Source organism: Citrus clementina, unplaced genomic scaffold (genome assembly GCF_000493195.1).
Source record: "Citrus clementina cultivar Clemenules unplaced genomic scaffold, Citrus_clementina_v1.0 scaffold_3, whole genome shotgun sequence".
Classification (NCBI taxonomy): Eukaryota; Viridiplantae; Streptophyta; class Magnoliopsida; order Sapindales; family Rutaceae; genus Citrus; species Citrus x clementina.
In genome coordinates this window covers 36,949,699-36,976,623 of record NW_006262339.1, presented here as the reverse complement: position 1 = coordinate 36,976,623, position 26,925 = coordinate 36,949,699, and the positions used below count along the sequence as shown (strand labels likewise).

General features: G+C 34.3%; 6 protein-coding genes across 11 annotated transcripts; 4 read left to right on the top strand and 2 right to left on the bottom strand.

Moving 5' to 3' along the window:
* Window positions 1–636: 636 nt before the first annotated feature.
* On the bottom strand, window positions 637–4,454 carry LOC18048895. 2 transcript variants are annotated; one of them, XM_006442804.2, is made up of 8 exons: window positions 4,383–4,454; window positions 4,182–4,270; window positions 3,327–3,415; window positions 3,132–3,223; window positions 2,465–2,573; window positions 1,595–1,608; window positions 1,070–1,171; window positions 637–976 (listed from the first exon to the last, which is right to left on the bottom strand). In XM_006442804.2, exons 1-8 carry the CDS (start codon window positions 4,437–4,439, stop codon window positions 779–781), a joined length of 750 nt encoding a protein of 249 aa, XP_006442867.1. In that variant the 5' UTR covers window positions 4,440–4,454; the 3' UTR covers window positions 637–778. The 2 variants fall into 2 exon arrangements, with proteins under 2 accessions (XP_006442867.1, XP_006442866.1); XM_006442803.2 differs by having other exon boundaries at window positions 3,327–3,400.
* Window positions 4,455–4,627: 173 nt separating this feature from the next.
* On the top strand, window positions 4,628–9,164 carry LOC18048894 (trigger factor). Its single transcript, XM_006442801.2, has 8 exons — window positions 4,628–4,717; window positions 5,019–5,125; window positions 6,040–6,083; window positions 6,210–6,295; window positions 6,472–6,580; window positions 7,166–7,179; window positions 7,830–7,931; window positions 8,746–9,164. Exons 1-8 carry the CDS (start codon window positions 4,673–4,675, stop codon window positions 8,866–8,868), a joined length of 630 nt encoding a protein of 209 aa, XP_006442864.1. The 5' UTR covers window positions 4,628–4,672; the 3' UTR covers window positions 8,869–9,164.
* An 893-nt stretch (window positions 9,165–10,057) lies between these two features.
* On the top strand, window positions 10,058–12,612 carry LOC18048893 (signal recognition particle 14 kDa protein). The gene is made up of 4 exons (XM_006442800.2): window positions 10,058–10,148; window positions 10,276–10,369; window positions 10,475–10,584; window positions 12,178–12,612. Exons 1-4 carry the CDS (start codon window positions 10,146–10,148, stop codon window positions 12,337–12,339), a joined length of 369 nt encoding a protein of 122 aa, XP_006442863.1. The 5' UTR covers window positions 10,058–10,145; the 3' UTR covers window positions 12,340–12,612.
* Window positions 12,613–13,204: 592 nt separating this feature from the next.
* LOC18048892 lies at window positions 13,205–15,661 on the bottom strand. Its single transcript, XM_006442799.2, has 4 exons — window positions 15,424–15,661; window positions 15,097–15,338; window positions 14,179–14,427; window positions 13,205–13,706 (listed from the first exon to the last, which is right to left on the bottom strand). Exons 2-4 carry the CDS (start codon window positions 15,301–15,303, stop codon window positions 13,437–13,439), a joined length of 726 nt encoding a protein of 241 aa, XP_006442862.1. The 5' UTR covers window positions 15,304–15,338; window positions 15,424–15,661; the 3' UTR covers window positions 13,205–13,436.
* A 44-nt stretch (window positions 15,662–15,705) lies between these two features.
* On the top strand, window positions 15,706–18,903 carry LOC18048891 (uncharacterized aarF domain-containing protein kinase 1). 2 transcript variants are annotated; one of them, XM_006442797.2, is made up of 3 exons: window positions 15,706–15,950; window positions 16,171–16,280; window positions 17,054–18,903. In XM_006442797.2, the coding sequence occupies exon 3, from the start codon at window positions 17,173–17,175 to the stop codon at window positions 18,814–18,816; it is 1,644 nt and encodes a 547-aa protein (XP_006442860.1). In that variant the 5' UTR covers window positions 15,706–15,950; window positions 16,171–16,280; window positions 17,054–17,172; the 3' UTR covers window positions 18,817–18,903. The 2 variants fall into 2 exon arrangements, with proteins under 2 accessions (XP_006442860.1, XP_024045385.1); XM_024189617.1 differs by having other exon boundaries at window positions 15,762–15,950; window positions 17,043–18,903.
* A 314-nt stretch (window positions 18,904–19,217) lies between these two features.
* On the top strand, window positions 19,218–26,195 carry LOC18048890 (2-(3-amino-3-carboxypropyl)histidine synthase subunit 2). Of its 4 annotated transcripts, none has more exons than XM_024188916.1 (10): window positions 19,218–19,389; window positions 20,116–20,339; window positions 21,055–21,163; window positions 22,198–22,510; window positions 23,412–23,481; window positions 23,673–23,740; window positions 24,375–24,490; window positions 24,575–24,681; window positions 24,931–25,070; window positions 25,575–26,195. In XM_024188916.1, exons 1-10 carry the CDS (start codon window positions 19,309–19,311, stop codon window positions 25,832–25,834), a joined length of 1,488 nt encoding a protein of 495 aa, XP_024044684.1. In that variant the 5' UTR covers window positions 19,218–19,308; the 3' UTR covers window positions 25,835–26,195. The 4 variants fall into 4 exon arrangements, with proteins under 4 accessions (XP_024044684.1, XP_006442859.1, XP_006442858.1 ...); XM_006442796.2 differs by having other exon boundaries at window positions 19,270–19,389; window positions 20,107–20,339; XM_006442795.2 differs by having other exon boundaries at window positions 19,302–19,389; window positions 20,100–20,339.
* Window positions 26,196–26,925: the final 730 nt, after the last annotated feature.

The following is a 26,925-nucleotide window of genomic DNA, read 5'->3' as shown; positions in this document are numbered from 1 at the left end:
TCATTTTCTATGAACCAATGGTGAATGTAAGAGGGTAATAGCTATCTAGTTAAAAAAATGGTGAATGTAATAGGGTAAGAGCTACCTAGTTAAACAATTATGTCTCTCACTTATTTTCTTTCTAGTTTATGCGTTACATGTCTATGCTTCTGTGTAATGTGTTAGTTTGTTGGATATGGAAATGCAAATGCAAATGCATTTGAAGTTAATTAAATGAAGTTTTAGATCATGATACCATCTTTTGTTTTCTTTTTTGATTGGTAAATCCACACATTAAGGAACGTTTTAGATGATATGTTGTGCATGAGGTTGAATCTAATTATGCACTGGAAGCTCTTGATATTCTGGGAATCGGGGCTGATTCTGCTAGAGATTGAATCTGATTTAATCAACGTTGTAAAAAATGATCGGTTCTTTCAGAGATTAAAAGATTATACTAGTCTGTTTTGTGTAAAATATATCCCAACAGCTCGTGATGTAGCTACTAAATAGTTTATAACAAAAAGATTTGGTTAATGTTGTAAAGACCGTCAATGTTACATACGAATGTAGTGTTAATTTAATGTTTTAACTGACACGTGTTGTTAATGCAATGACCAGTTATCTCCGTGATTGTAAAGTAAGATGTTAATTATAAACCCTAAATATGCAAAATTCTATTAGGAAATAAAATTGCAAGTCATTGCAAGAGGCCAGAGCTCATTAACACTAATTGCATGACTTACAATTAAGGAAGAAATAACCCAATTAAGTGGTGGCATCAAGAAATGGTAAAGTTCTAACTAACTGGAACCTCGTCATTTTCCTCATCAGAAGAGCTTGAGCTTGATGTTTCAGTTTCAGATTCTTCAACTTCCGATTTTTCAAGCTCTAACACAGCACTAAAACCAAATTCATTTCCTGGATAGAACGACTTTCTCAGTTCTTCTGCCTTCTGGGTTGTGGTAACTTTCTTGTCCTTCACGTTCAAACCTTCCTATTTCGACAGAAAAAACCCCAAGAGCGTCAGTCAAGCAAAAAAAAAAAAAAAAAAAGAGATGTATGTAAACAGGGGTTGACGATGACTTGCCTTCTTTGTGTAATCAGTCAATGTTGAGCTAACTATTTCTTGAACAACAAACTTGGTTACCCGCTCTTCACCAAGGATTTGTATGAGAAAATCCCTAGGTACCTGTAGAAATTAAGATTTAGCCTTTTTCGACACAAAAGAACGAGTTTTAAATAACAGGGGAGTTTGAGCAATTCATACAAAGTGAAACGTGGTTTGACAAAGGCTATTCGTAAAAGTTCGGAAATTATAGCTTAATTTAAGGAGCTTCAAGACTATCACACACCCCCATTCCCATAATCTGTATATCAATACCAAACATGTGTGCGATACTTAGGCCCTACAGGTTTCCTAACTGGTAATGTTTACATTTGACAGCAATCACCAATTTGGATAAGGAGAAGAAGGCAATTTTTTTGAAAATTGCAAACGTGCATTCAAAGAATAAAATTAATCAGCCCTCGTACACTATATATCTAGCCAAAGGTAATGCCACTCAAAAACAATTTTAAGTTGTTGGAAGACCCAATGCCAGAAGATGCTCACCTTTGTAGTTTTTCCTGCATTAGGTACAAGATCAGAAGGTTAGAGTTCATGGACTGAAAATTCTGAGGTTTCACAAAAGAAAAATCTACGAACCTAAAGAAGAGGCAGTCTATTATCAAAACAAAATATTCAGTAGTTTCAACAAAACCAACTTTGATGATCCTATACAAACGATAACAATCTAGACTTAAACCATGCTCTTTTGATGATTGCATAACAGAGAACGATAGGTGGTCAGATAGACATGGAAAAGCTGAAGTAATCAAGGGAAAGGGGAATTTTTATTGATGACCATAAGTCCAAAGGTAGAATTCAAAGATGTCAAAATGAAAAGGCATTTATTGGCATGAATAGGTCATCAAAATATGATTTAAAACATTCAAATACTAAACAAAAACTAGGCTTGGAAATGATGTTTATGAATTCCCAACACAGATAATGAAGTTGATAGAAACTAATATCAACCAGTTAATAGCCTAATATGTAAGATGTTGACCATTTTTTAAGCTCAATATTTTTCATATTCAATTTTTATAAGATATTGGGAACAATAAAATTAATAAGTAATATCAAAGTTCACGTAATTTTTATATAACTGAAATATAAAATGCCCAGTTTATTACCAAACATCATAACCTCCTTTTCCTTAACAAATATGACAAATGGATTTGTATTATTAGATATGGTTGACAACTCATTTTTGCTTTACATAAAGCTTAATGTTATTCATCAAAGTGAAGAAGTAACGATAGAGCTTGAAAAATATCATACAATGGCACATTTTTAAATGTTCCAAAAAAAAAGAAACATAAGCAACTGTGAACTCAAACAACGTAATAATAATAAAAACAAGTAACAACAATGCATTACCTCCTTTTTCTCGCCGAAATCCTGGAATTGGTGGTGCCGAACGAGCTAAATTTGTTAAAACCTTATCAAATACTCTTTGTGTTGCATCACCAGTCAAGTCCACTCTTACCTGTCAATTGAACATGAGAATCACAAATGAGGTCTTAACTAAATCATGACTAAGGCAAAACAGCCCAACAATTATCATTGCCATAGTTTTTCTTACAAGGAACAAATGTTGAGGGCAAGCAAACCCTGTAGAGTTAAAAAATGTTTGAAGGCCCTCCAGGAACTTTATTTAAGGGCCCAAACAACATAAGCTACCAGGTAAAGTCGTGTTTGAATTTTCACGCGCTGTTGATGTTCCTCGAAACTCTTGCAAACCATTTTCATCCACTTTCATGAACTCAGATAAACACTTTGAATGCTATATTACTAAATGAAACCATGAACCAGTATCTATAATACACAATAAAAATCACTAGTCCAACTAATCCACTCTGGACTTTTATGTGTCATAAAAGTTGCCAATGGAAAATAATTCTTATAGCATTATACTCAAAGGATACTGACCTATTATAAGAAGCTGCAATATTTTGAGCTAAGCTACATATTACCGGTATGCAAATAATGATGAATATTTGAATGATCTTGGATGACATTAAACAAGTGAATCCCAAAGGCAAACCTGGATCTTATCTTCATCTTGAGACTCTACAACTATCTTAGCATCTTTCACAGTTATCAAGTCCTCTGGTTCTGTAATAGACACTTCTACGCCTACATAGCACCATTGAAGCAAATTACTCAGTAACATACACCAACAGAAAGGAGAAGTAAACAAAACGACATTACATGACATATTTTATTATGCGAAGCTCACCTGAATCAACTGCAGACACTGTCTTTAACACATGTTGGACCCTTCTCATAAGGGGATTACAATATAATGACGGCCTTACGAAGAAGCAACTACGTAAGGCAATATCCATAGAGATCTCATTAACAAAGAAAATATATAAAAATCATTTTAAATAAAAGTAAGCACATGGAAAGTATCAATTAAGCTTGGGTCATAGTGAATAAGTAATTTTACTTATTATTATTGCTATCATTTTAAACGATGCAGAAGAAGCAACTGAAAGTAAGAAAAGATATACTTTATGCAAAACGACGAGTTCTTCTTCTGTTTGCTAAGGTAGATGAAAGAAGCAAGAATGAATCTATTAATCTATTATAGAGACAGGGCTAATGCTTCCGTCATTTAAAAAAAACAAACGAAGCAAATACCACCATGAGCTATCCATTTGCTTCGTCTGTCATTAGGAACATGGATTTGTATTTCCCTATAGTAAATTGCAGGGACCTCTCTTACTTAAATTAAGATACGGAAAGGAGCCAAGTGGGTTCAAAATCTGTCAAAAACCTCTCACATTTCTGGAATTCATAAAACACCTTCCAAATAATGTCATCGAACGAAACAAATTAATTGACCAATACCATCTACTGTTAGACAATACTGGAGGGAAAGTAAACAAAATTTACTTATATTTGTACCACTATCGAGTGATTGCTAAATCGCTCTTCAATTTAATATCGGTAAGTTAGTAAATCCATAGCCAGATATCATTAATTTTTATATAATAATATTAGAAGTAGTAACACTCTTTCGCTCCTTTATCCTAATTGTATTGAGAATATCATTTAATTGAACTGACACATTAATTCAGACCTATACCTGGAGTTTTGAAAATGGAAGAAATTAACACTCTTGGGCGCATTTGGATGGCAAAGAGTGTAATTTCTGCAACTCCTCGGAGAAAACAACTACAAAAAATAAAATAAAATAAAGAATGAGAAGTAACTTGATTGTTTTGTGAGTAATGATAATTTTGAACAAAAGTAAATAAAGCACAGAGAATGATATGACTTTTTTTACTTCAATATTTTGAAATTTTGATGGAATTATCGTCATTGTGGCTGAAGCTGAGGCCATTGCTACGCTCCCTATGCTTCTCCTGTTCTTGTTTATCAACAGAGTTCCCGTTGGATTTTATATAAATTTCACTCGGTGCCAAACGGCGCCGTTTCGTAAAATTTAAACCTTTTTTATTTTTCTTAAACGACAGCGTTTAAACATACATCACCATAACCACGGGGCGTTGGCTTGTACAATAGTAAAGATAAAAGATAACAGTTGAAGCAGCAGAAGGAGAAGATAAAGATAACATGGAGATAGCCGTTAAATCACTCTCCTTAGGCTTGAACCCTAGAGTAATTCCCGCCTTCATTCTTTTATTCCTCTTAATTTGACCCCAAAAAAAAGTTCAAAGTATATTTATATTTTATTGTATATTTTTGTATCCATTTCATAATTTTCAATCTGTTCACTTCCTTTTATATGTATTGCATTTTTTCTTACATGGGTTTAATTATCGTCCTTTAATGCAATTTTAGTTTAACTTATTCTATTTTGCCAGTATTTGTTCTAAAAAAACAAATACCTTTTTTGTCCCCTTGTTTATATGTTTGTATTGAAATATGAACACTGATGGCATTGTATGGTTCTTTGCAGATTGTTAATCGCAGACAACATTTTGATGTTTCTACTCCTAGAATTTCTTCCAAAAGAGCATGTTTTTTGCCTCAAACAAGGTGTGACACTCGAAACTTTTTGAAAAGGTAATGTTTCTCTCCCAATTTAATACCTGATTTTCTGCTAATTGTGAATCAATTGTTTCATTCGAGATATTTACCCGAAATCTGTTTTCTGCATGTGGGTTATGTCAGTGCTTGAGGCTTCATACATTGCTTTGCTAAGCCTTACCTGATAACTCAGGATGTGGCAAGGCTATTTGTTTACAATATTTTGGTTCAATTTCATAGGAGCAGTATGGATTTCAAAATTCCTATGGGGAGACGGCCCCATCCCATTCGCACCTATTATTATATCTCTGAAAATCAGTTGGGTTGAGATTGGGATTTTTCGCTCCAGGCTCGGGGATGACAATCTTGACCCCTTGTCATCCCTATAATTAGAGATGGTAGAATTCCCTGTGGGAGGGGGGAAAAAATAGGTAGCAAGGGGATCTAGTAACATTTTACACATGATGGCTGGTAGCTATCCTTTTTGTGTAAGTCAGTTATGTCGTTTTTACACGTAGAAGTTGATTGTTTAACTACAGAGTGAACAGCCGAATTACCAATATGCAATAATTGATGCATGAGATCATCTTGTTTAGTCTGTGATTTCTTTCAGAAGTGTTGAAGATATAACAAAACAAAGCACGCAGTGGACTTCTTTAGTTGTTCTGAGTATTTTACAGACACAGTAGGCTGATTAATATTCCTGGCACACCATTCCTTAGGAGTTTTGCTTAACAAATAAGCAATACTTGCTGTGGATTGTGCATTTATGTGATGACAGTACTATTGTACCTTTATTATTTGAATTCTTGGGTGCTTTGTCGGTTGATAACTTGACCTATGCTCTGAAGCTTATATTTCAAACATGCTGTGTCATTTTGAACTAGAACATGATTAAAATCCATATGCCTGTTACACAGCAATTATTAGTTAGCCTTTTCACATTGCAGGAAGAATCATAAATATTGTCCGCCTATTTTTGTAGTATTGTCAGGTTCGTGTCTTACTTTTGCTTATTTCTGGTTGTCCTCAATTGTTCTTTATTTTCCTTTTATTTGTGGCTTTTTTCCTAGTGCTACTACTGAGAGTTTCTGCAAATACGTGGTTTAACTTGAATCAGCTGTGGAAGACGCTGGAGTTTCTTCTTCTCAATTTGAAGACTTTGTCGTTTCTACTACTAGAACAAACGAGGCTACAGAACTGAAGGTATAAGACTTTTTTTTTTCTGTCAAAATGTTATGCAAATTATGGAACCTTCAAGGTTGAAGTTGAAACTTTTATGCTTCTCACACATTTCTTGGATTTATACTAAACTTTTTATACATTCAGAAGCAATTACATGGCTTTTAAGTTTGACCACAAAATATTTTTCTTGTTACTAGATAGGTGTCGAGGTATCCGGTGCTAAAACACGGGCAATTTTTGATGATGTATTCGACAAAATGGTTGCTGCAGCACAGCCAATTCCAGGCTTTCGCAGAGTAAAAGGAGGTAAGATTATTTATGCACTGAACAATTTCTTGTGAAGTTATTCTTATCTTTTAAACCTTGAAAACACATAATCATCAGATTTGCATGCATGTGCTTTCTTAAAATATCTTATTGGCTTAAGTTTTGACTTGTTTCTTCCTGGTCAAAGGAAAAAGAACATCATATTCTCTGCCTATGCACTACTCGCTGCCAATTGAGTGTGCATTTGCTTGTATGTGTATTTGAAATGTTTAATCATTGCCTACCATAGACTAGGATGATATTGGACTACTGGGATCTCTTTTCACATCACTGATACTGCCACTTTCTGAATTTGCTGAGAATTTTTGTTTCTTGTATGTTGAATGGTAAGCTATTACTAATAAAAAGTTCTGGCACAGTTTGTACTAGACAGAAAGTATGGATTATCTCTAGATCTAAATGCATGATTCATATTGTTATGCTTCATATCATTATATTGCCGTTGTATTCTTATGTACTATATTTTATCCGCTTCCTCATTTAATGAATCACTAATGTTTTTATTTTTTTGGAAATTTTTTCAATTGGCTGCTCATATGTGGTGAATAATCTGGACACTGCCAGGAAAAACACCAAATGTAAGTTGCCATCACCTATTGTTTTGCTGCAATCAATTCATTGATTTGTGATGATGGTGATCTTGTTTTGCTTCCATCCCCTTGTGGACCTCTAAAAGAAGATTAGCAAATCAGATTGGGAGATGAATTTGTAGAGTTTAAAGTGAAGACACCTTGATCTAATCCTGGAATGTCTAACCATTGACCCAACCCTGAAACTCTATATATATTAATAGGAAGAAAGATGTGAGCAAGCTCTGTAAAAGGAAGTAAAAGGAACCCACAGAAAAAAAGAGGGGTTGGGGTTACATTTCAATCCATTTTTATGCTAAACTAGAATGTTTTTGTCTGCGTAGGATTCTTTGTTTGTATGAAATTATGAAACTCGTAGTTTGGCACACTTCTTTTTTGGTGAGAGTCCTGCAGCTTGTGTTTTTTATTCAGTCTTATTTTCCCTTTTCCTTCCAATGATAAATTCTCAAGGCTGAACTGAAAGTATGGGAACTGCTGAATCATTCAAAATTTTTTGAGTTACATAATGATGCAAAAAGACAGTGGCATTATAGCATTTTTTAATACGCATGCATGTATGTCGCTGCACAAACAAGGATTTTATTTTGTTGACTGTAAAGGTGGTTACCAATTTTATGCTTGTTTATCATGTCATGCAGATACCACGAGACATTTTATTAGAAGTACTTGGACCTACTAATGTTTACAAGGAAGTCATCAAGAAAGTAATTGATACTACCGTAGCTGAATTTGTGGAAAAGGTGACCTGCGATAGAGTATATCTTGGCATTTTCTACAAATTGCTTGCTTATTGCTTTAGCATGATAGAGTAAAAAAGTGTTCAAATTGATGCATTTGATGTGGCATGTCAATGATTTCAAAGCTTACATAAAGTTATGTGTTTATATGGTAACAAGTTTGATGCACGATAATAGTAATGTTCTTCAATAGATAATAGAAAATAAAAAAGATGAGATAAAAAAATAAAAAAAAAGGAGGTTGACGTGACGGTGAATACTATTACAAGTATCCTTTTTCTATCGAGTACAAGTGGAGTAATGACTCTAGAAAACTCGTATTAATATCACATCAATAAATTAAGACGATGGACTTTCCTTTTATATATGGCATTTGGATTGCATGTTCCAATCTTATGATGAATTCCAAGAATTGGTTTCTGTAACATGAATTTAGAAAATATTGATGGATGAGTATGCCGTAGAATTAATTATTTGACCAAATAATGTATTTTGTACTTCAAAAAAAAAAAAGCATAATAAATTAGATATTGTTAAAGACTTCAAAGGGAAATATTGGTTAAAGTATAGGAGTATGTTATGCATCAAATGCCTTCCTTCTGCGATATACTTAAGTATACTGTAAAAGGTAGTCAGATTAAGAAATTTACTTGTAGATGCTTCAAATAATTCACCGTGATAATTGATGATTAATTATTTCATGCCAAATTGTTTTATGATGAGTTTTGTGGCAGTACCATTTCCTCAATTATATTTCTATGGTAAATGTAAGTAAGTAAAGACTGTTTATCATTTTTTTTTTTTTGGGTCAATGCAGGAAGATTTAAAAGTAAGTAAAGACTTGAGAGTTGAGCAGAGTTTTGAAGATCTTGAAGAATTATTTGAACCGGATGAGAAGTTTAGCTTCGATGCTGTCATCAAGCTTCAAGAAACAGACTGAAGAATCTGTTCACTAAGAAGATTTATCCAGATTTTAGTTTTACTTTTTTCCACAAAAGAAAGTTTTATCTACACTCTGTGCAAACTAAGACATGCAGCAAATTCCTATTCAGCTAGGTAGACCCAGACCATGGCTCAATGGTTTGGCATTGGTCGAAAATCTGAAAATTCAGCACGCCTTTGAATGGTTTTTGATCCGCTTGCACTGATAGGAAGAGGCTCTTGGCACTGAACGACATTGCAGAATTCTTTGAAAATCTGTTTTTTCAAAGAGCAAGGAGCAAGCTTTTTTGACACCCATGGAATTCATTTTATATCTTTTTTTTTAGTTGAAATTACCTAAATAATCAAAAATAAATTAATTCATTTCTTATTTTCAAAGTGAATTCAGTTAAATGTTTAAGTGAATTATTCTTTTAACAAATTTTTACACTCACCCATTTCATAATTAAACACTTAAAGTTAAATATATATATTTTTCAAAATACGTAAGTAGAATTTTTTTTTATAATGGAGTAAACTTATGATAAACGGTTGATAACTTCTCATTTATATTTATTTTTAACATTTTATTTTTCATAAGAAATGTATAAAAATTCAGAATTATGCAGATGGAAACTATATAATAAAAAGAAAATAATTAAAGATATTGGGACTCTTCTATGTATTTTATAAATAAAAATTAAAAGAAATACTTTTTTTGGGTAAAAGTTTGTTGGAATGTGGAAATGAATTTGTAGTTTATAAATTAACTAGGGGTAATTGTACGAAATAACATTGAAAAGAAGTGTAATAAGGATATCTAGAGGGGTGTTAAAAGAAGCCCTACTCCTTTTTAAATGGTTTACCTATGAATTAGTAAATGAAAATTACTAATATAAGCTATTTACACCTTGTAATTGTTAGGACTTTAATTCCCTCCTTTTTCATAAGTAGATGTAAAAACAAGAATAATATTAAGAAACCTTAATAAAATAAAATAACATTGATAAAATTATGTTTAATTATTTTTTTAAATTATAGAGGTCTGATGTATTTACTATTTAGGATATTTTGAGCTGCACGCAGAATAATTCTTTATAATTTATAATTTTAAATTTTAAAAAAGAAAACAGTAGAAGTACAAAAATGAAAAAGCATTATATGGGCCTTGGGCCTACGCCCATGAAATAAAATGTTAATAGCTCCACTCTATTTCATTTGCTTTGTTGCTTCTTCTACTCATTCAATTACAACTCATTCAGTCTGGGACTGCAAGAACGAACATAAACGTCATTAATGGTAACCCTCGATCGCTTCCTCAATTCTATTAGTTTATCTACCCAAAAGGATTATTGGTTATTCCTTTTGTTTTATAAAATATATAATTTTGTGCTGATTTTTCAAATTTCTGGGTTTAATTTCAAAGGGTCTTTTGCAACCGGATCCGTTTCTAAATGAGTTGACAAGCATGTTTGAGCGCAACAGGGACAAGGGCTCCGTTTGGGTTACTGTCAAACGATGTAATTTCGAATTCCTTTTTTTTTTAGTTGATCTGGGTTATTAGCTATGGTGTTTATTATGTGTGATATTATGATTTTTTTAAATTTCATTAATGTGAATTGTAGCGTCAATGAAGTCTAAATCACAAAAGAATAAAATGGCAACTGCTGGAGAACCAGTTGAGTACAGATGCCTTATTCGTGCTACTGATGGCAAGAAAAAGATTTCTACTACGGTTTGTCTCTTTTTCCCATCAATTTTTCAAGCACAATGCTAAGTTCAATTTCTGATGTATATGAACTGTTTGAGAGCAGTTTTCTATGTATGATTTTGAAGTCGGTCATCATATGCTAGTAATTCATTGATAGATAGAACTTACTGTTTTAAGCTCGAGATTTTCTTTCTTTACAATGTTCACTAAAGCTAGTAGGAAAAGATGCTTTGTTTTAAGCTTTGAAAAAAGTTTAACATGAATGTGATGAGCATGGAAACTGAATTTCTCTTGTAAAATTTCCCAGAGCAATTGGTGCTTTCATGTTTAACCCCTTTGAAGTGATTGCTCGGACCAATTTGTCTTGGTGTTTAGATGAAGTTTTTTAGATATCTGAGTAGTTTGGTTATGGAGAGCTTATGGAGAGCTTGAATCAGGAAAAAGTGGTGCTAGGTCAGCAACTTTTCTTGTTGCTTCTTGTTTGTTGATGTTGATTCTAGGCATGTATAAAGTGGCCTTAAATATATTTTTTTCTAACAGCACAAGAAGGTTGAATTGATTCTTTTTCATTATGGGGTGGTTCTTTTAGTCATGCTTCACTTTACAATTTGAAGCTTGATTCTTGATATATTCTGATGTGTTGGTGAAGAGAAGTCTTGTTAGACAAGATTCTTGGAACCGAACTGTGATACAAGGACCTTGGTAAGAAATTCGGAACATGGTTGGTAGATGTAGCGTCCGCAGGAGGAACTAAGTTTGTATACTAATTTGATGATCTTGGTTGGTAGAATAGTACAACTAAACTGTTTCCTCCCATCTCATTGTTCTTTGCTTTGACCTCTTTCTGCTCCTGTGGGTGAGCTACTTATTGGTAAACAAGCAATAGCAATAGGTTATGGTGATTCTATTTTTATTTAGGATAATATTGGGCTGCGATATATGTCACTGGCTTTGTTAGGGAGTGTGGGCTCTCATGTGTCCTTGTTAAAGTTAATATTTAAAAATTAAAGGAATACAAAGCCAAGGTCTTACCTTTTTCTATTATGCTGAAAAATATGTGGAAGTTTCTCTTGGTTCTTGTCTTCTGGTTTCTGGAATATCATACGAGATTAGACCGAGAAGTGGTTCTTGATGTCTTCACTATGGTAACTTTCTCAGACCAATCATCAATAATTTATTCAGAGCTATCATGTTCTCGATCAGCAATAATTAATTCCGAGCTATCATGTTCTCAAGTTCATAAAGTTAGTGTTCTCTGCCACATCATTTTTTTCCCCTGAATATTGGGTTAAGAAAGATTGGGAAATTGGATTATATGGTTGCAACCATTGAATTTTATTATAAGAATTATTTCATTGCCATGCTTCTCCACTTGTGAGAGGTGCAATTTAGAATTGATCTGGGCATTTAAGAACTGTACCATGTATATAGATCGTGAATATGCATTGTAATTATCCTATTGTGCCTGCGCTCCAATCCTGATCTCTTTTCCTGGACAAACATGATGCATGTCTTGCTAGGTAATGGTGGAGAATTGGTTGTCTATTTTTATTTTTGATGATGCATTTGCAAGTCATTGCTAACAAAGTAACAGGGATTTATGATTTTGTTGAGAAGGTAGGGGCAAAGGATCACCAGCGCTTTCAAGCTTCTTATGCAACTCTTTTGAAGGCACACATGGCTGCTCTAAAGAAGAGGGAGAGGAAAGACAAGAAGAAGGGTGTAGATGGAGATCGGAAAGATGGAGCAGGTTCGACGAAGAAGCCAAAGAGAGTGTGAACAAGTTCGTACCTCCATCTCAGAGAAACCATTGGAAACCTTTGTGTCTTCTCATATATTCGGAGAAAGATTCTTTCAGTTTTGAACAATTAGAGGATAAGGAAATGGGTTTTTGTTTGACTGCCCCGTTGAAGATGACATTCGATTCTCTTATAGGTTGCTTATGATCTGGAAAAATTTGCAAATGATTAAATTTTTTGGCTGGCCTCACCGTATATTGATTTGTGATTGAAATTTCTGCAACTAATATCAGATGAGCATCAATTATTTTGATGATCCGAAGCAATTGAAGTGACCTTTATATGATTAACGTCTTGTGGTTGCTCCTCCCATGATTGCCCTAATCAAATGTTTTGTTCGGCTGAAAGGGTAATGTTGAGGATAATTGCAGGCCTAAACGACCTTATATCACCGTATATCACATGATGATTATTATTATATTATAGTTCTTTCAAATAGATCATCTTATCCTCCTCCGTTGCAATTTGTTCACATTCCCATTAAAGCTTTTAGCAACTTGAAGTTTGTAAGCATTTACAATAAGCAATCAATGCATTAAAAATTGAGTCCTCTGTTAGACGAGCAAAACAATATTATTGCATTCATGCTAGCATCAGTCGTACTGCATCGGACGAAATTCCAAGCTACTTTTCCTGTTGCTCAAACCGGCAACTCATTCACCTAATTTGTGATTCCGGTTAAGTCTAGCATATTCTAAGGAAGAAACTTAATTTTCTGTCGGTTTTGAGCTTCTTACTAGTTTGGAATCCTTAATGGTATGCGTAAAATTCAACAGGAATTAATATACTGATGAGAAGACAGATCTGGGCCACATGGCAAGCAAAAAAAAACATCCGAGGCCTGAGCCAATAATCAACTGAAATGTTATGGAAGATAAAGTTTAAATTGCTATACAAAATTTGCTTTTAAGCTAATAATACGCGGTAAAAAATTGATCTTGTAGTAGCCTCAGAAAAATAAATAAGAGAGAACAAAAGAGTATGTAATGCTAGTTCCTCCTAACGTTGCAGAAGATGCAAGATTGGGAGGAAAGAAATAACGTGCGCTTGGAGAGGAAGGACGATTGCTAAAATAAATCAGGACTCCTCATCAGCACTCCGTTCCCTATAGGACCTAAGCATACGTCTGTACTTCTCAGGACCATCAAACCACGTTGTGGTATTTAGAATTTCCTTTTCCAACCAATACTTATCGTAGACCAACTTGTTATCGCTCAGTGTTTTCCAGAAACTTTCCAACGCGTCCATTGCATTTGACAAACGAACACTCTTGCTTCCTCCCAAAAGATACTTTATGTAATCCTTTCCTAGCTTAGTCAGCTCCTCACCAGCAATTATGTAAATATACTGCAATGAAATCAGTAAGTGAGAAATGATAATAAACATGGGCTGAGACATCAGTTTTCAAACTGGGGCCTTAAAAGCCTATAAATTGTCGTCATCATCATCATCATCATCATCAAGAAAATCAATAAACTAAAGCATTTTTGAAATACTCAATAAAGTGGATATGAGGCAACTATTGCTATCTATTCTTATTCAATTAACATTTTAAATGATTTATTTTTAAATTTTAAGCCTCACATTAAGCAGACCATCAGTCATTAAAGAAGGAAGTAAATTTAGCTCAGAAACAGTATTGCATCTCATGTGCATGAATATTTTCATCATTTGCACCATTTTCGTCAATCATTAAGAACAACTAAACAGTCAGATATGTGTGAGAATTAGTGATCTAAAGACTGTACGTTTGGTTATGTGCTTTCTGACACAATTTGAAGGGCGAGAAAAAAAGAAAAGGAAGAGACAGATAATTTACCAGCAATATGAAGCCGATGGTTGCTAATACCACTTGCACAGTTTCATCTATGATCCCAGAAACGCCTTCATCCCCAGATTCTCCAGAACCACCCTCACCACGTCCACCGCCACCACGACGTGGTGGACTTTTGCCGCCATCTCCATCATAGAATTCCTGCTTTTGAATCTGCTGCCGTAACACATCCTCTATTGATTGCCCCTTACCCAGATTTCCCATAGCTTTACTGAAATCTTGCCATGGAGCTCCCTGATGATGTACATAAAGATGTCAGATGCGCATAGTTTTGCCAAGCAAGTGCAAATATCTTATGCTCCCAAATATGTTTCAAAAACAAATTCTCATCTTTTATTAAGCCCTTTGCAAATAAGATAAGGGAATAACTGATTATATATATATATATATATATATATAAAGGTTAAAGAGAAAACAAAAGCGGCCAAAATTCTTTTGAAAAATAAAGTCTCAACTAAGAAGCATTTCATGATTACAGATAAAAAGACTAACATCATGAATGAGGTTACACCTGTACAACACCTAAGTTACTCTCAAGATTATGAATATTACAGCTCAAGAATGAGGCATTTGCACAAAATCGAACCTTCAAAGCAATTATTCCCAAGTTCAAAGCATCACAGTCTACTCAAAACCAGCTATTCAGCTAACCCCATCAGGCTCAAAATGCAAATGGGTTATCAAGCCGAACAAAAAACTCCATTACCAAATTAAAAAAGAAAAAACAGAGAATGCAAAACATAATTTTATTCTACAACTTCTGCCACACCTTTCATCAAACAAATATAAGCATTCACTAATCACCCACAAAGAGACATCTACGAAGCCAAATATAAGCATTCATTAAATCACCCACGAAGAGACACCTACACAGCCTTAAAACAAAAAGGCCTTCTTTCTAACCTTATCATCCGACTTGTCCTTGCCACCAAGCGAGCAAGCGACCGTATTTTTCTGTCGGCACTTCAACGCCAGCAAGCCATGATTGTACGCCGTCGCATTAAGCTTCAATGAAGTCCGGCGTGTAGTATTACGCTCACATACCAAACGGATTCTGTTTGGAAGATGTACACAAGGTTTGCCTGCACTTGTAGCCTGAATACAATTCATTCTTCAGCAATCGCTAATCCAACGTAAAATTAAACCTGAAAAAAAAATTGGAATTTTAGTAACTGTGGATATGATAGAATTAAAATACTAAAGATTAAAAATTTAGACAGTGTGGCTTACATATATTTGAATGTGGAATGGACGAGAGAATTTTGGAACGATAAAGCCTAAGCCCTACAATTTGAAACGGACGGAGAAGGAACGGAGGAAAAAGAGTGACTGTGAAAGGCGGTTTTTCTTTTTATTAAGGCAAATTGACAAACTACGTCGTATAAATTGACTAAATTGTCCGGTCTGACCCGGATTTGTTTTCACAGTAACTTAACCCGATACCGGGAACCAAATTTTTAAAATTGTTTCGTTTGCACTTTTTTTTTTAAATTTGATTTTTTTGTTTCATCAAAGCAAGCGTAATAATCGAAATTCTTTAAAAAAAAAAAGAGAGAGAGAGAAAAAAAAGGAAATTGATAGGTTCTGGCGGCCAGTGATTGCGTACCCGCGAGTGAGCGACGATATTAGCAAGGCTTGTGGCGGCTCGCGGCTGGCTTCGTTAGTTCAGATGAAGAATCTTCTGAGCCACTAGCCAGAAATTTTGGACTTCCGGTGAGACGGCGAGCAATGACGGTTAAAACGTCTCCGGCACCAATGTGAGACACTAGTTTTCTTATCGTTTCATTTTCATAAGGATTTCTTCTGGTTATTAATTAAGTTTTCATTTTTTTTTTTTACTTTAAGTTAATTTTACTTAAAGCATAAATAGAAATGTAATATTGATTGGGTCGTGTTTTTGTGGTAACTCGAAACCCGTTCCCCGTTCGGGTTGCATTTTGGTTCTGTTTGTCGTTCCCTTTTCGCTTCTCTTTAAAGAGTGAACTGAATTACTGAAACAGAAGTACTGATGCTCTTTGGTCATGGACTTGGAATCAAATTACGAAATTGCCAGCACCGCTTATTTCATTACCATAGTCGCCTTGCAGGTAACACATTTATTTATTTATTATGTTAAACCCTCGTAAAACCTCTGGTGTTTAATTGACTAAACTGAGCTAACTGGGTATAGTTCATGTTATATTTAAGTTTCTGTTAAAATTAGAGAAATTATGTTCCTTTATGAAAAATGTTGAAGCCTGTTCGTTTTCCCTTTTACTTTATTCTCTGATCTTCTTTGTAAATTTAATTTATCTGGACATTAAAGAAATTCGTGGTAATTTGTTGGTTTCTTTTGACTACCAAAAACATGTGTTGAAAAAAAAACTTGTTCCATCGTCATTCTCTGTTTGGTTATCTGGAAACTCAAACGAAATCAAATTCAATAGGGTTTATTTGTTTTGCTTTTTCATCTCTTGAGATCAAATTCATTCAAAATACTAGTTTTGCATGCTATTGTCACACACACATGTATTGAAATCATATTCATAATATTCCTTATGTAATAGTCCTTTTTGGTGTAATTGGTTCCTGCCTATTATGTGTGTAATATTTGTAAGTAATTGGGAGCACGTTCTAACAGTGAACGTGCTCCCAACAAAAACTCATCATCTGTTACAACCCAAAATCTTAATTTTATACACGTGCACTGGCTCTCTCCTTCCAAACTCAAGCGCTTACACGCAACTTCAGTCAGCAGAGTCAATGGATTTATATTGCTTATTTATTCGGTATTCTTGAGGTTGGATATTTTCTCTTCTTTAATACGCTTCATAGTTGATTCTTAATGGCAATTTTTAACGACTCTATAGCTCAAATGTAGGAGTGTAGCGAGGTTCCAGATGCTGAGATTTTGGAGGTGGCTAATGTTGGTGAAACCGCTGGTTTATATGGTGAAAAATATTATTTTGGTTCTGAATCTATAAAAGAATTGGATATTGGATGAACCTCTATAACATGAAGGCTAGCAAGATATTGAAGAGAACAGTTTACCTACTAACAGCCACCGGTTTCACCTTCCATGCAACGAGTCATTCTGATTTTCTTCCATTTCCACTCTTTCCGGATAAAATTAAGGCTGGAATCGATGGCATTGTTCGCTCCTCTCGGGCAATCTCGACTATTACTTTCACTATTGCTGACTACAAATATTCTTTATACAGTTTGTCTGTTGGCTCTGAAGATTATCTTTGCAAACTATCCGAGGTTCATTTACGTTCAGCCAAGAGAATCTTGAAATTATGTGAAATCAACAAAGGTTTCTACGTAAAAGCAGGTCAGTTTGTTGCTGCCATTAGGCAGGTTCCCAAAGAATACTCATCAACTCTCTCGTCTCTACAGGATCAGGCAGTTCCTTGTGATTTTAAATCCATTAAAGAAGTACTAATGAGCAATCTGGGTCAGCATTTGTCTGAGATATTCATTTCTCTTGATGAACAGCCAATTGCTGCTGCATCTATTGCCCAAGTACATCATGCAATACTGAGAGGTAATCAAGAAGTTGCAGTTAAGGTGCAGTACCCTGGGTTAGAGCATAAGATGAGGCTGGACATTGCAATTATGTCTTTCCTTTCAAAGACTGTTACATGGATTTTCCCAGAGTACAGGTTTGGGTGGCTGGTATCAGAATTTGCTGGGACCATTTCTTTGGAGCTTGACTTCATTCAGGAGGCAAAAAATTCTGAGAAAACAGCTGAGAATTTTAAAAACAATGAGATGGTCCGGGTTCCTCACGTGTTTTGGGATTTCACAACAAGCCACGTTCTAACAATGCAGTTTTGTAAGGGCTGCAAAGTTGATGATCTTGATTCTTTGAAGGAAATAAAAGCAAATCCCATAAAGGTTGCAAAAGCATTGGTTGAGGTGTTTGCTGAAATGATATTTGTCCATGGTTTTGTGCATGGAGATCCACATGCTGGCAACATATTGGTTTCTTCAGAAGGTCGGAATGGCTTTTCTTTGGTTCTTCTTGATCATGGAATTTGCAAAACATTGGATGATACATTTAGAGCAGACTATTGTCGACTGTGGAAGGCATTGATTCTTCTGGACTCGGACGAAATAAAACATCTAGGTGAACGATTTGGTATTGGTCAGTACTCGCGATACTTGCCTCTCATTTTTACTGGAAGATCTATTGACAGCAAATCTGTTCTTGGAGCTGGAATGTCAGCAGAAGAAAGAAGAAAAGTGAAGCAGGAATTAGTCTCTCTGACTATGGAGGACATATCTTCATTCATGGAGTCTCTGCCTCCTAACTTCCTTGCAGTATTGCGCATAGACGGGCTACTGAGGTCTATCGTTAGCAAGTTAAAAGCACCCCAACAGATCAGGCTGCTAGCGTACGCTAAGTATGCTCTCTATGGTCTCTCTCCTAAGTCGAACCTTAAATCTGATTTTGCGATAGATGTTGTGTTTGCTAGATTTAAGACGACGTTCAGTTACCTCCATTTAAGGATCATTCTCGAGGTTCTGCAGCTGCTGTCTTGGATGAGGAAGGTCAAGCAGTTTCTACACAGGTTACTCGGAGAGATCATTGGTATTGCAAGGAGTGTGTTAACACTCTCTTCGAGTGATGTATTGTAATTGTACATCAATATTTTGGAGAGCATGTTCTTTTTTGACACTTTCATTCCTCAAGTACAGGAGAAAATGCCAAATTTTTATTTTCAATAATCCTCCATTTTGATATTTTCGAACTCTTTTTTAGTAGCTAAAAACAATTTCAACCAAATTTAAAAGGAAACAAAAAAAAAATACACAAAATAATTGTTCATAATTAACAATGACACAAAAATCTTCTTGAAATATTGATTTTTGAACGAAGGGTAATGCGGTCATTTCACAGGCGTCCGGACCTTTCTTTGCGGAAATGGAAGTCAGGTGTACTTATTTGAGGAAACTCAAAACTACAGGGAGCCATACGTCATTACTCGTTTTGCTATTTTCCTCTAAAATTTTGAAAATATAAAACCTGAAGGCAAAAACGAACCACCCCCCGGCTCCTTTTCTCTTCTTTGCTTTCCATCCTTTCGATTTGAAGAGTGAAATACAGAGAGATTAGTAAACTCTTTGGATATGGACTTCGAATTAAATTACGAAATTGCCAGCACTGCCGATTTTATTTACAGTAGGAAATTCACTAGAGTTGCTTTGCAGGTAACATATATTAGTATTTTATTTTCTTCATTTTTTTCATTTTTTTAAACCCTAGTAAAATCTCGGGTTTCTAATTTTAAAGAAATTTCGTTATTTTCTTTTTGATTTTAAATATTTGGCTTTGCCTTTTAAACAATGGAAGATAAAGGTTTATTTTTGTTAGTTTAAATAAAGAATTTTGAAGTAGCTTTGTTTAGCATGATTGAATTTTCTAGGCAGCAAAACAGAGATTTTCCTGGAAACTCAATCCATAAGAAAAAGAGATGAGAATTAAAAGCTTGACTCGCATGCCAAGGATAAACTTTTATTAGTTTAGACCACTTGATAAGTTTATTTATGATTCTTTTTTTTTTTGGTTGATTCAACTATTGAGATTAAATTCATTAGTATGTTACTAATCCATGCTTAATATCGCATTAGTAACAATCATGCAGCAATAAGATCCATAAACTTTTATCGCTGATTCAATAGGACGGCTAAGTATCTCTGAGGCTTGGCAGTCATGGGAGTACGCTTGCAAGTATAAAATCCAATATTTAGTTTTCCGAATCAAATTATTGTATAAATAAATAAAATTGGTGTAATCTTAACTCATATGTGTATATTTATTTAAGTAATCATGCAAGCATGTTTAAAGGTGTCTGGGGATCCTGAGGATTAGAATTTCTATTGATTTATTAATTAATTTCCTTGTTTTTATTTAATTTAAGCTTTTAGTGATTTTAGTTTCCAGATAATTTATTGAAGGATTCAATAAGAATAGTGCGAGCGCTGAGGGCCAAACTTGGGTCACTTAGAAGTTCTGATGGTGAACGGGGTGTGGATGACAAAGATATTGGATTATTTGTAATGGCAGACACAACTTATGGCAGCTGTTGTGTTGACGAGGTTGGAGCATCCCACATTGATGCCGATTGTGTCATACATTATGGACATACCTGTCTTAGCCCGTGAGTACTCATTAACCTAACCTTTTTTGTTTCTTTTTTTTCCTGCTCTCTCCTTTTGTTCTCTTTCACTGTTGTTGAGGCTGTTTCTGGTCGTGTTTATAATATTATGAATGGAAATGTGAGTGACATAATATTTTCTATTAATATTTTTGATGAGGTTATAAAAGTTTTCTTAGGCTCTAAGCCTTGCATTCTGTTATTATCTTTCTCATTACTTTTATGAGATAAAAAGACTACATTCAAAAGTTTTTGCTAGAGTCAAGAATTATTAGAATAAGGTAACAACTAAAGAAATAACTTTTATTAGGTATGTTTGATTTCTGCGAAAGTCTTAGTTTGACCAATGCTTAGGCCTTCTTAGGATTGATGGAACTTAAAAATCCTGTTATCCTCTCTTTTGTCATCTATAAGGAAAATGATTACATTCGATGAAAGTTTAAATTACTGGAAGACCACGCTATGAATTTAGGTGGTAGGTTTTGAAGAAGAGTTACATTGTTTATGATTCCTCTTTTATCAATTTGTTTTAGTTTTTATTGGTTTGCCTACTTGTGGTCTTTTCAGTGACTGCTTCAGTTCAGGGTTTGTGGATGCAACAGTCAAATTTAGTTCATCATATTTCTACTTTATTATGACTGTCGACTTTCTAGTTCATTTTTTTTAATAATAATAATTTTAACTTTTTGGTTCAAAGGGCATAACGTTTTGATTGCAGGACATCGACTCTTCCCGCATTCTTTGTATTTGGAAAGGCTTCGATTAATACATCAAACTGCATTGAAAACTTATCAAAGCATGCTTTGACCAATGGCAAACCTATTTTGGTATGATTTTAATTCTATAGTCTTTTTTGTTTTTTGGGCCTTCTGCACTGATTTTACTTTTATGTTGCCATAAGCACATGCTAGTTTGTGAAAATCTAATGTATTTCTTCTTGATCCATTTTAAACCTCTTTCTCTGGCCCCAGCAAGGAATAGTGGATGTCAGCAATGAAAACTTTGTGCCTGATGCCCACCTTTTGTTGATGTTGTGATGTTTTATGTCTTTCTGTCTCCTGGACTTCTGATGTTTTGACATATATTCTTATTGCTAACATAGCCTTAGGCTCAATCAAATGTGGCGAGCAATCTCTCTGTACCTATTAGGTCCTTGGCTTGTGGATTATTTAAGAGGATGATGCATGAAATCCTAAAATTTATGGAGTCTGTATATTCATATTAGTAACATATCTGCCAATTCAAGCTGCCCCTTCTAGTTTTCACTTTAATTTTTCCATAGTTATAAACCAGCTGGTTTAGAAGCTTTGTTTCCTTGAATTTCTGGCATGTTGGAAGTGAATTTATTGGAAGGACTAATTATGACTTGACTATGAGGTTGATGCACAATATCAGATATGTAGAAAATCAGCCCGCTTAATTAAGAGGAAAATTTTTCTTCTAGATTGGAGCACTATGTTCCACTGCATGGGTGGCGTATCCTCACTATGTGGTGTGACACACAATATCAGATATGTAGAAAATCAGCCCACTAATTAAGAGGAAAAATTTTCTTCTAGATTGGAGCACTATGTTCCACTGCATGGGTGGTGTATCCTCACTATGAGGTGTGACACACAATATCAGATATGTAGAAAATCAGCGCACTAATTAAGAGGAAAGATTTTTTTCTAGATTGGAACACTATGTTCCACTGCATGGGTGGTGTATCCTCTCTCTCTCTTCTTCTTCTTTTTTTTTCCCCCCCTCATATGGGATTCTTCTTTACATTGAATGGTTTTTCTTTGTGATATAATGATTTGATTTTGCCAGAAATTTTTGTGCTGTCAGGGCTGTTGATCAGATTTTCTTTTAAATGCAGGTTCTTTATGGATTGGAGTATGCGCATGCAATACCACATATTAGAGAAGCAGTAAAAGTGGCATCAAGCTCTTATGGGTCTGGGTTGAAATTAGAAATCAATTTTGCTGATGTTATGTGTACAGTTATAACACCATCCAAAGATCATAAAAGTTTATGTGGACCAGCTGGTGGCTGTACTAGGCATACAATTGGAGGCTTGGTCTGGAATATCCCCGACAGAAAAAAAATGGAGGAACACTTGCTTTTCTGGATTGGTTCTGACAATTCAGCTTTTGCAAACGTTGTACTGACATTTAATGGTTGCGAAATAGGTAGATAATTGCTAAATTTTTCCTGAAATTTATTGCAAAGTTTCCTTTAATAACATATTGTCAGGCGTAACATATTTTTGTAGAATTTGCACATTAGCACACACAATGCTTTTCTTATTTTCGTAAATGCATGTAAGCACTCACAATGTTTATCTTAGTTGCCTGAGGATATATTTTCTTTGGAAATGTTTGTATTGATTTCATCTTTTCCATTTTCTTCATTGACACAAAGTAATTGCTCAGTCTCATTAATTCTGGTGCACTAGATGTGTGGTGCTTCTTTCCATGTCTTCTTTCATTTAGATTGATTGTTTACTTCGCATGTCTTTACACTGCATTTTTCCATCAAACCTGGTGGTCGGGTGGTAATGCTGATTGTTTGATTTCTAAACTCAAACCATAACTTGACAATTATTTTTCTGTATGAGCTTTTCCCCTATTTGTGGTGCTAGACAGGAAAATGTATTATCACAGGCTGGACCACTCTTGATTCTTGTTCAAGAGTGGGAAATTCCTTCTGTTCCAGAGTTCTAAACGAGATTTCAGTGTTGCTTGTGTATTTTCTTCCATCATGTTCTCAGAGTTTTCTCAATCAGTAAAGCATAATATTTTTTGAAATACTAATGAAATTCTAGTTTTCCAGTGTATTTTGTTTGCTTTTGGTACTTACAAGTGACGGTAAGAAACAACAAATTACGCGTTACAATTTCTCGTACATCATGTTGATTCTTTATTTATTTTGTCCCTATAGGGTTAGGAAAATTCATTAGAATCTAAATTACTATTACTTGAGATGCTTTCATGCACTTAGTTTGCCTCCAGCATACATAAGTATGACGGTAGTGTATTGTTCTCTTAAATGTTTATTTATTTATTTTAATTCTGGTGATGTTGTTTTTAGTCAGATATGATGCAACAGAAGAGCGCTTGCTGACTGACGTATCTCAACCATTGAAAATTCTTAAGCGTAGGTATTATTCAACCAATGTCATCCATGCTTTTGCAACCCCTTTTATGTTTGTCTATTTTTATCCATGTCCTTTTTTCTTCTTATAATCTTCCCTTCTCATGTAGTATAATAGATATATAGTCCATCTTTATCCCTTTTCTTATTACTCCTGTAGCATTAGTGTGTGTTTCACTGCACTACTGTCTCTTTCAGATACTACCTGGTAGAGAAAGCAAAGGATGCTAACATTATTGGAGTACTAGTGGGAACTCTTGGTGTAGGTATGTTCAACTTTCTATGATCTTTTAATCTTATCAAAGTGACACACTAGTGTTCCGGAATCGAACTATGAGTTTGTAAAAATAGATTAGGCACACTTGGCTAGCTAAAAGTAAATGCAATTGTATTTGGGTGTCTATCACTGTTAATATTGTAATTGCCTCCTCTTATGGTTGTTACTTCTAATTCTCTTACTAATCTTAAGAACTAAAGATGAAATAAAATGATAAAATCTGTGCAATTCTTTTAGAAAGATTGTGTTATTTTCAGAAAGATGAAACAAAATGATAAGGTCAGATTCATGACTAAGAGAAGATTTTTCTTGAGTTCCACTTACACAAGATACCTCTCATATGTTGAAGCTTTGATTTTATAATTTTGAGTGGTGAATTGATTCTTTACTTAATCAATGATAAATTCTACATGAAACAACTGGCAAGAGCTGTTCAGTCTATTTATACACTTGAAGAAATTGAGGCCATCTTCATACTGTAACAATTCCTATGTGTCACAGATTAAATTTGTGCCTGTGTCTGTTTTCCAGTTTAAAAGTTGTCTTTTGTGTTAAGGCTTATGTATGCTACTTCATTTATGCATTACAGAGGTCTTGGAATTAATTTGCTACTGTTGACGCAGCTGGCTACCTTCATATGATTCATCAGATGAAAGAATTGATTACAAAGGCAGGAAAAAAAGCATACACTCTTGTCATGGGAAAACCAAACCCTGCAAAACTTGCAAACTTTCCAGAGGCAAGCTCTGATAGAAGCATGTAGGATGTCTATGCTTTTGTTAAGTAAGTTGATGTTAATTATGATATTTTATATTTGTTGCAGTGTGATGTTTTCATTAATGTCTCGTGTGCCCAAACTGCTCTTTTGGATAGCAAAGAATTCTTGGCTCCTGTTATAACCCCATTTGAAGCTATGCTGGCTTTCGGCAGGTACAGCAAGATTTTCTTTCTCTTAAATTTTAAACGCTAGTTATTAATGTAATTTCAACTAATTATATAGCTTTTGTTCCCCTTTTAACCTTTTTTTGGGTTCTCTAGTGGATATCTGGCACACCATTGTACTTTTCACATGTTAATATATTTTTTCTATTTCTTGTTAATCTTTTTTTTTTTTTTGGGGGGGGGATCTAATTTCAACTTTTCATTTTTCTGACATTGACAATTTTTTTCTTCCCTTAGAGGAACTCAATGGACAGGAGCATATGTGATGGAATTTCGTGATTTGATGAGTTCTTCACCAGTTGAAGGAAGCGATCAGGCTGAAGAAGCACGGTTTTCCTTCCTTAAAGGTGGATATGTGGAAGATGTTGCCCAACCAGGTATGCCTCTCACTTCTGGTTTGAGGCTTTGCAGTAAACATGATTTATTCTGGAGGTTTACAATTTTGAATGTTGTTTAGTGGAAATTATGATTCAAAGGAAAACATTTAGTCAAAAGTTTTCTCGTCGTGACAAACTGACAATTGAAGTGCTACAAAAAATAAAGTTAGGCTATTTGTCAGTGTCTTCTTCTCCTTGTCGAATGATGAGTAAAAAAAACCTGACTGATCTATAATTTACTAGAAAAGCCTATTGACTTAGAATTTTTTGATTTCTTGTGAGATAAAGAGACAAATTTTAATGATTAATTTCTAAATAAAATCAATAAATTCATGGTTAACTAGTTGTACAGCAATGTCTGGTACATATAGGTTTTTTTCTACACGAAAGATACTTTTGTTTTAAATTGCCCAATTTGGTTTTGAAGTTCATTGAAGAGCACAGTTCAGAACACCTTATGTCAGGTAAGATATGGCGCTAGTTGTTAATTTACTATTGTTACAGAAACAGAAAATGGGGAGGAAGAGAAGGAGGGAGCTCTTGCTTTAGCAAATGCAGCGGAGAAGGCTTTGCAATTGCGTGACAGAAGTCTCGATCCTATTGTTAAGGGAACAGCTAAATCTGGAGCAGAGTATTTTGTTAGTCGATCTTATCATGGTCTTGAAATGCAATGTAATAGTTCTTCGCCAGAGCCATATGCAATTGGTAGAAGTGGAAAAGCATCAGGGTATGACGATGAGAAAAGCAAACAGGAAATTCAGTGATTTAACTTGTAACGGTTGTTGAAAGTTGAGAGAGGCGGGCAGGAGTTGTTTAGTTTTGGGGATTTTTCCACCAGGTTGATTATACGAGCCAGAATATCTCTATTCTCTAAACACAGTTGGGTACATAATCATGTACGGCACTTTTCGTTCGCAGGAAAATGGTCACCCTTGGAGTCCTTCCGATATTTGATGTTCTTTAATGCAATGATATCTGTGTGCTGGTCCATTGATTTTCACTGAAATTACAATTTTGATACTCCTTTTGGTTGTATGGTTATTTTCCGCACTTACCAGCGTACATACTCTTGATTGTTGAATTGCTAAATCTTTTAATTTTAGGTTCATGACTTGGAATCATAACGGCCGGTGATTTTTTTTTTCTTCCCTTTTGTTCATATATTTTGGTTATTGCTCATAAAATAATGTAGATATTCATATTTGTTATTTTGTAATGGAAGTAAAACTCATTCATATTAATCACTTATCAAAGAATATTCTTTGCAATAATTTTGGAAAGTGAATATTAGTGATGTAGTAATGTGATTATTTACATTACCGAACATGATAACGTGGTTATTTTGTCAAGTCACACATGCACCACACCATTAATAATATTATTTAAGAATATTCTAAATTTACCAAACGTATTGGCAAAAAATATTCTTTAATATGCCTATTTGGGAAAGAGTATTCTTTAATAAATTAATACGAATGATTATAATCTAAATTTACCAAACATATTTGCATTTTATTTGTAAAGTAGATTTTTTTCGAGAATTTGTATAAAATCTTATTCTTTTGGGAGGTAATATTGCAATGCCCAATATACCCTATTGTAATCTTTCAAATAATTAACCTAAATCATTCTTAACAAAAATTGTTACCATGTATGTGTTAATTTTAATATTTTATCATTAAAGATTGTTTTAACTAGCGTGATAATTAATTATGCTGGCCTTTCTGAAGAAAATTACCTTCGCTTGATCTTGAAGAAATATATCAATTGATAGATGCTGTCATTAAAAACGCATTTATTAAGCATTAATTCTGTAATACCATATTAAAGAAGAAAATTGCACCCTATATAAGAT

Bases quoted from the DNA above. Each gene is read 5' to 3' on its own strand.
- LOC18048892 (XM_006442799.2), bottom strand. From the start codon at position 15,303: ATGAATTGTATTCAGGCTACAAGTGCAGGCAAACCTTGTGTACATCTT. The intron at 14,428-15,096 runs GTTAGAAAGAAG...GTACATCATCAG, and splicing joins AGGACAAGTCGGATGATAAG to GGAGCTCCATGGCAAGATTT. The intron at 13,707-14,178 runs GTAAATTATCTG...ATTTCATTGCAG, and splicing joins CCATCGGCTTCATATTGCTG to TATATTTACATAATTGCTGG.
- LOC18048894 (XM_006442801.2), top strand. From the start codon at position 4,673: ATGGAGATAGCCGTTAAATCACTCTCCTTAGGCTTGAACCCTAGA. The intron at 4,718-5,018 runs GTAATTCCCGCC...GGTTCTTTGCAG, and splicing joins CCTTAGGCTTGAACCCTAGA to ATTGTTAATCGCAGACAACA. The intron at 6,084-6,209 runs GTTCGTGTCTTA...AACTTGAATCAG, and splicing joins TATTTTTGTAGTATTGTCAG to CTGTGGAAGACGCTGGAGTT.
- LOC18048893 (XM_006442800.2), top strand. The intron at 10,370-10,474 runs GTAATTTCGAAT...TGTGAATTGTAG, and splicing joins TTGGGTTACTGTCAAACGAT to CGTCAATGAAGTCTAAATCA. The intron at 10,585-12,177 runs GTTTGTCTCTTT...TTTGTTGAGAAG, and splicing joins AGAAAAAGATTTCTACTACG to GTAGGGGCAAAGGATCACCA.
- LOC18048895 (XM_006442804.2), bottom strand. From the start codon at position 4,439: ATGGCCTCAGCTTCAGCCACAATGACGATAATTCCATCAAAATTTCAA. The intron at 3,416-4,181 runs GTATAGGTCTGA...TGCCTTACGTAG, and splicing joins TTCCATTTTCAAAACTCCAG to TTGCTTCTTCGTAAGGCCGT. The intron at 977-1,069 runs GCAAGTCATCGT...CTGTCGAAATAG, and splicing joins TGACTGATTACACAAAGAAG to GAAGGTTTGAACGTGAAGGA.
- LOC18048890 (XM_024188916.1), top strand. From the start codon at position 19,309: ATGGACTTCGAATTAAATTACGAAATTGCCAGCACTGCCGATTTTATT. The intron at 22,511-23,411 runs GTAGATAATTGC...TGTTGTTTTTAG, and splicing joins ATTTAATGGTTGCGAAATAG to TCAGATATGATGCAACAGAA. The intron at 23,741-24,374 runs GTATGTTCAACT...CTGTTGACGCAG, and splicing joins AGTGGGAACTCTTGGTGTAG to CTGGCTACCTTCATATGATT.
- LOC18048891 (XM_006442797.2), top strand. From the start codon at position 17,173: ATGAACCTCTATAACATGAAGGCTAGCAAGATATTGAAGAGAACAGTT.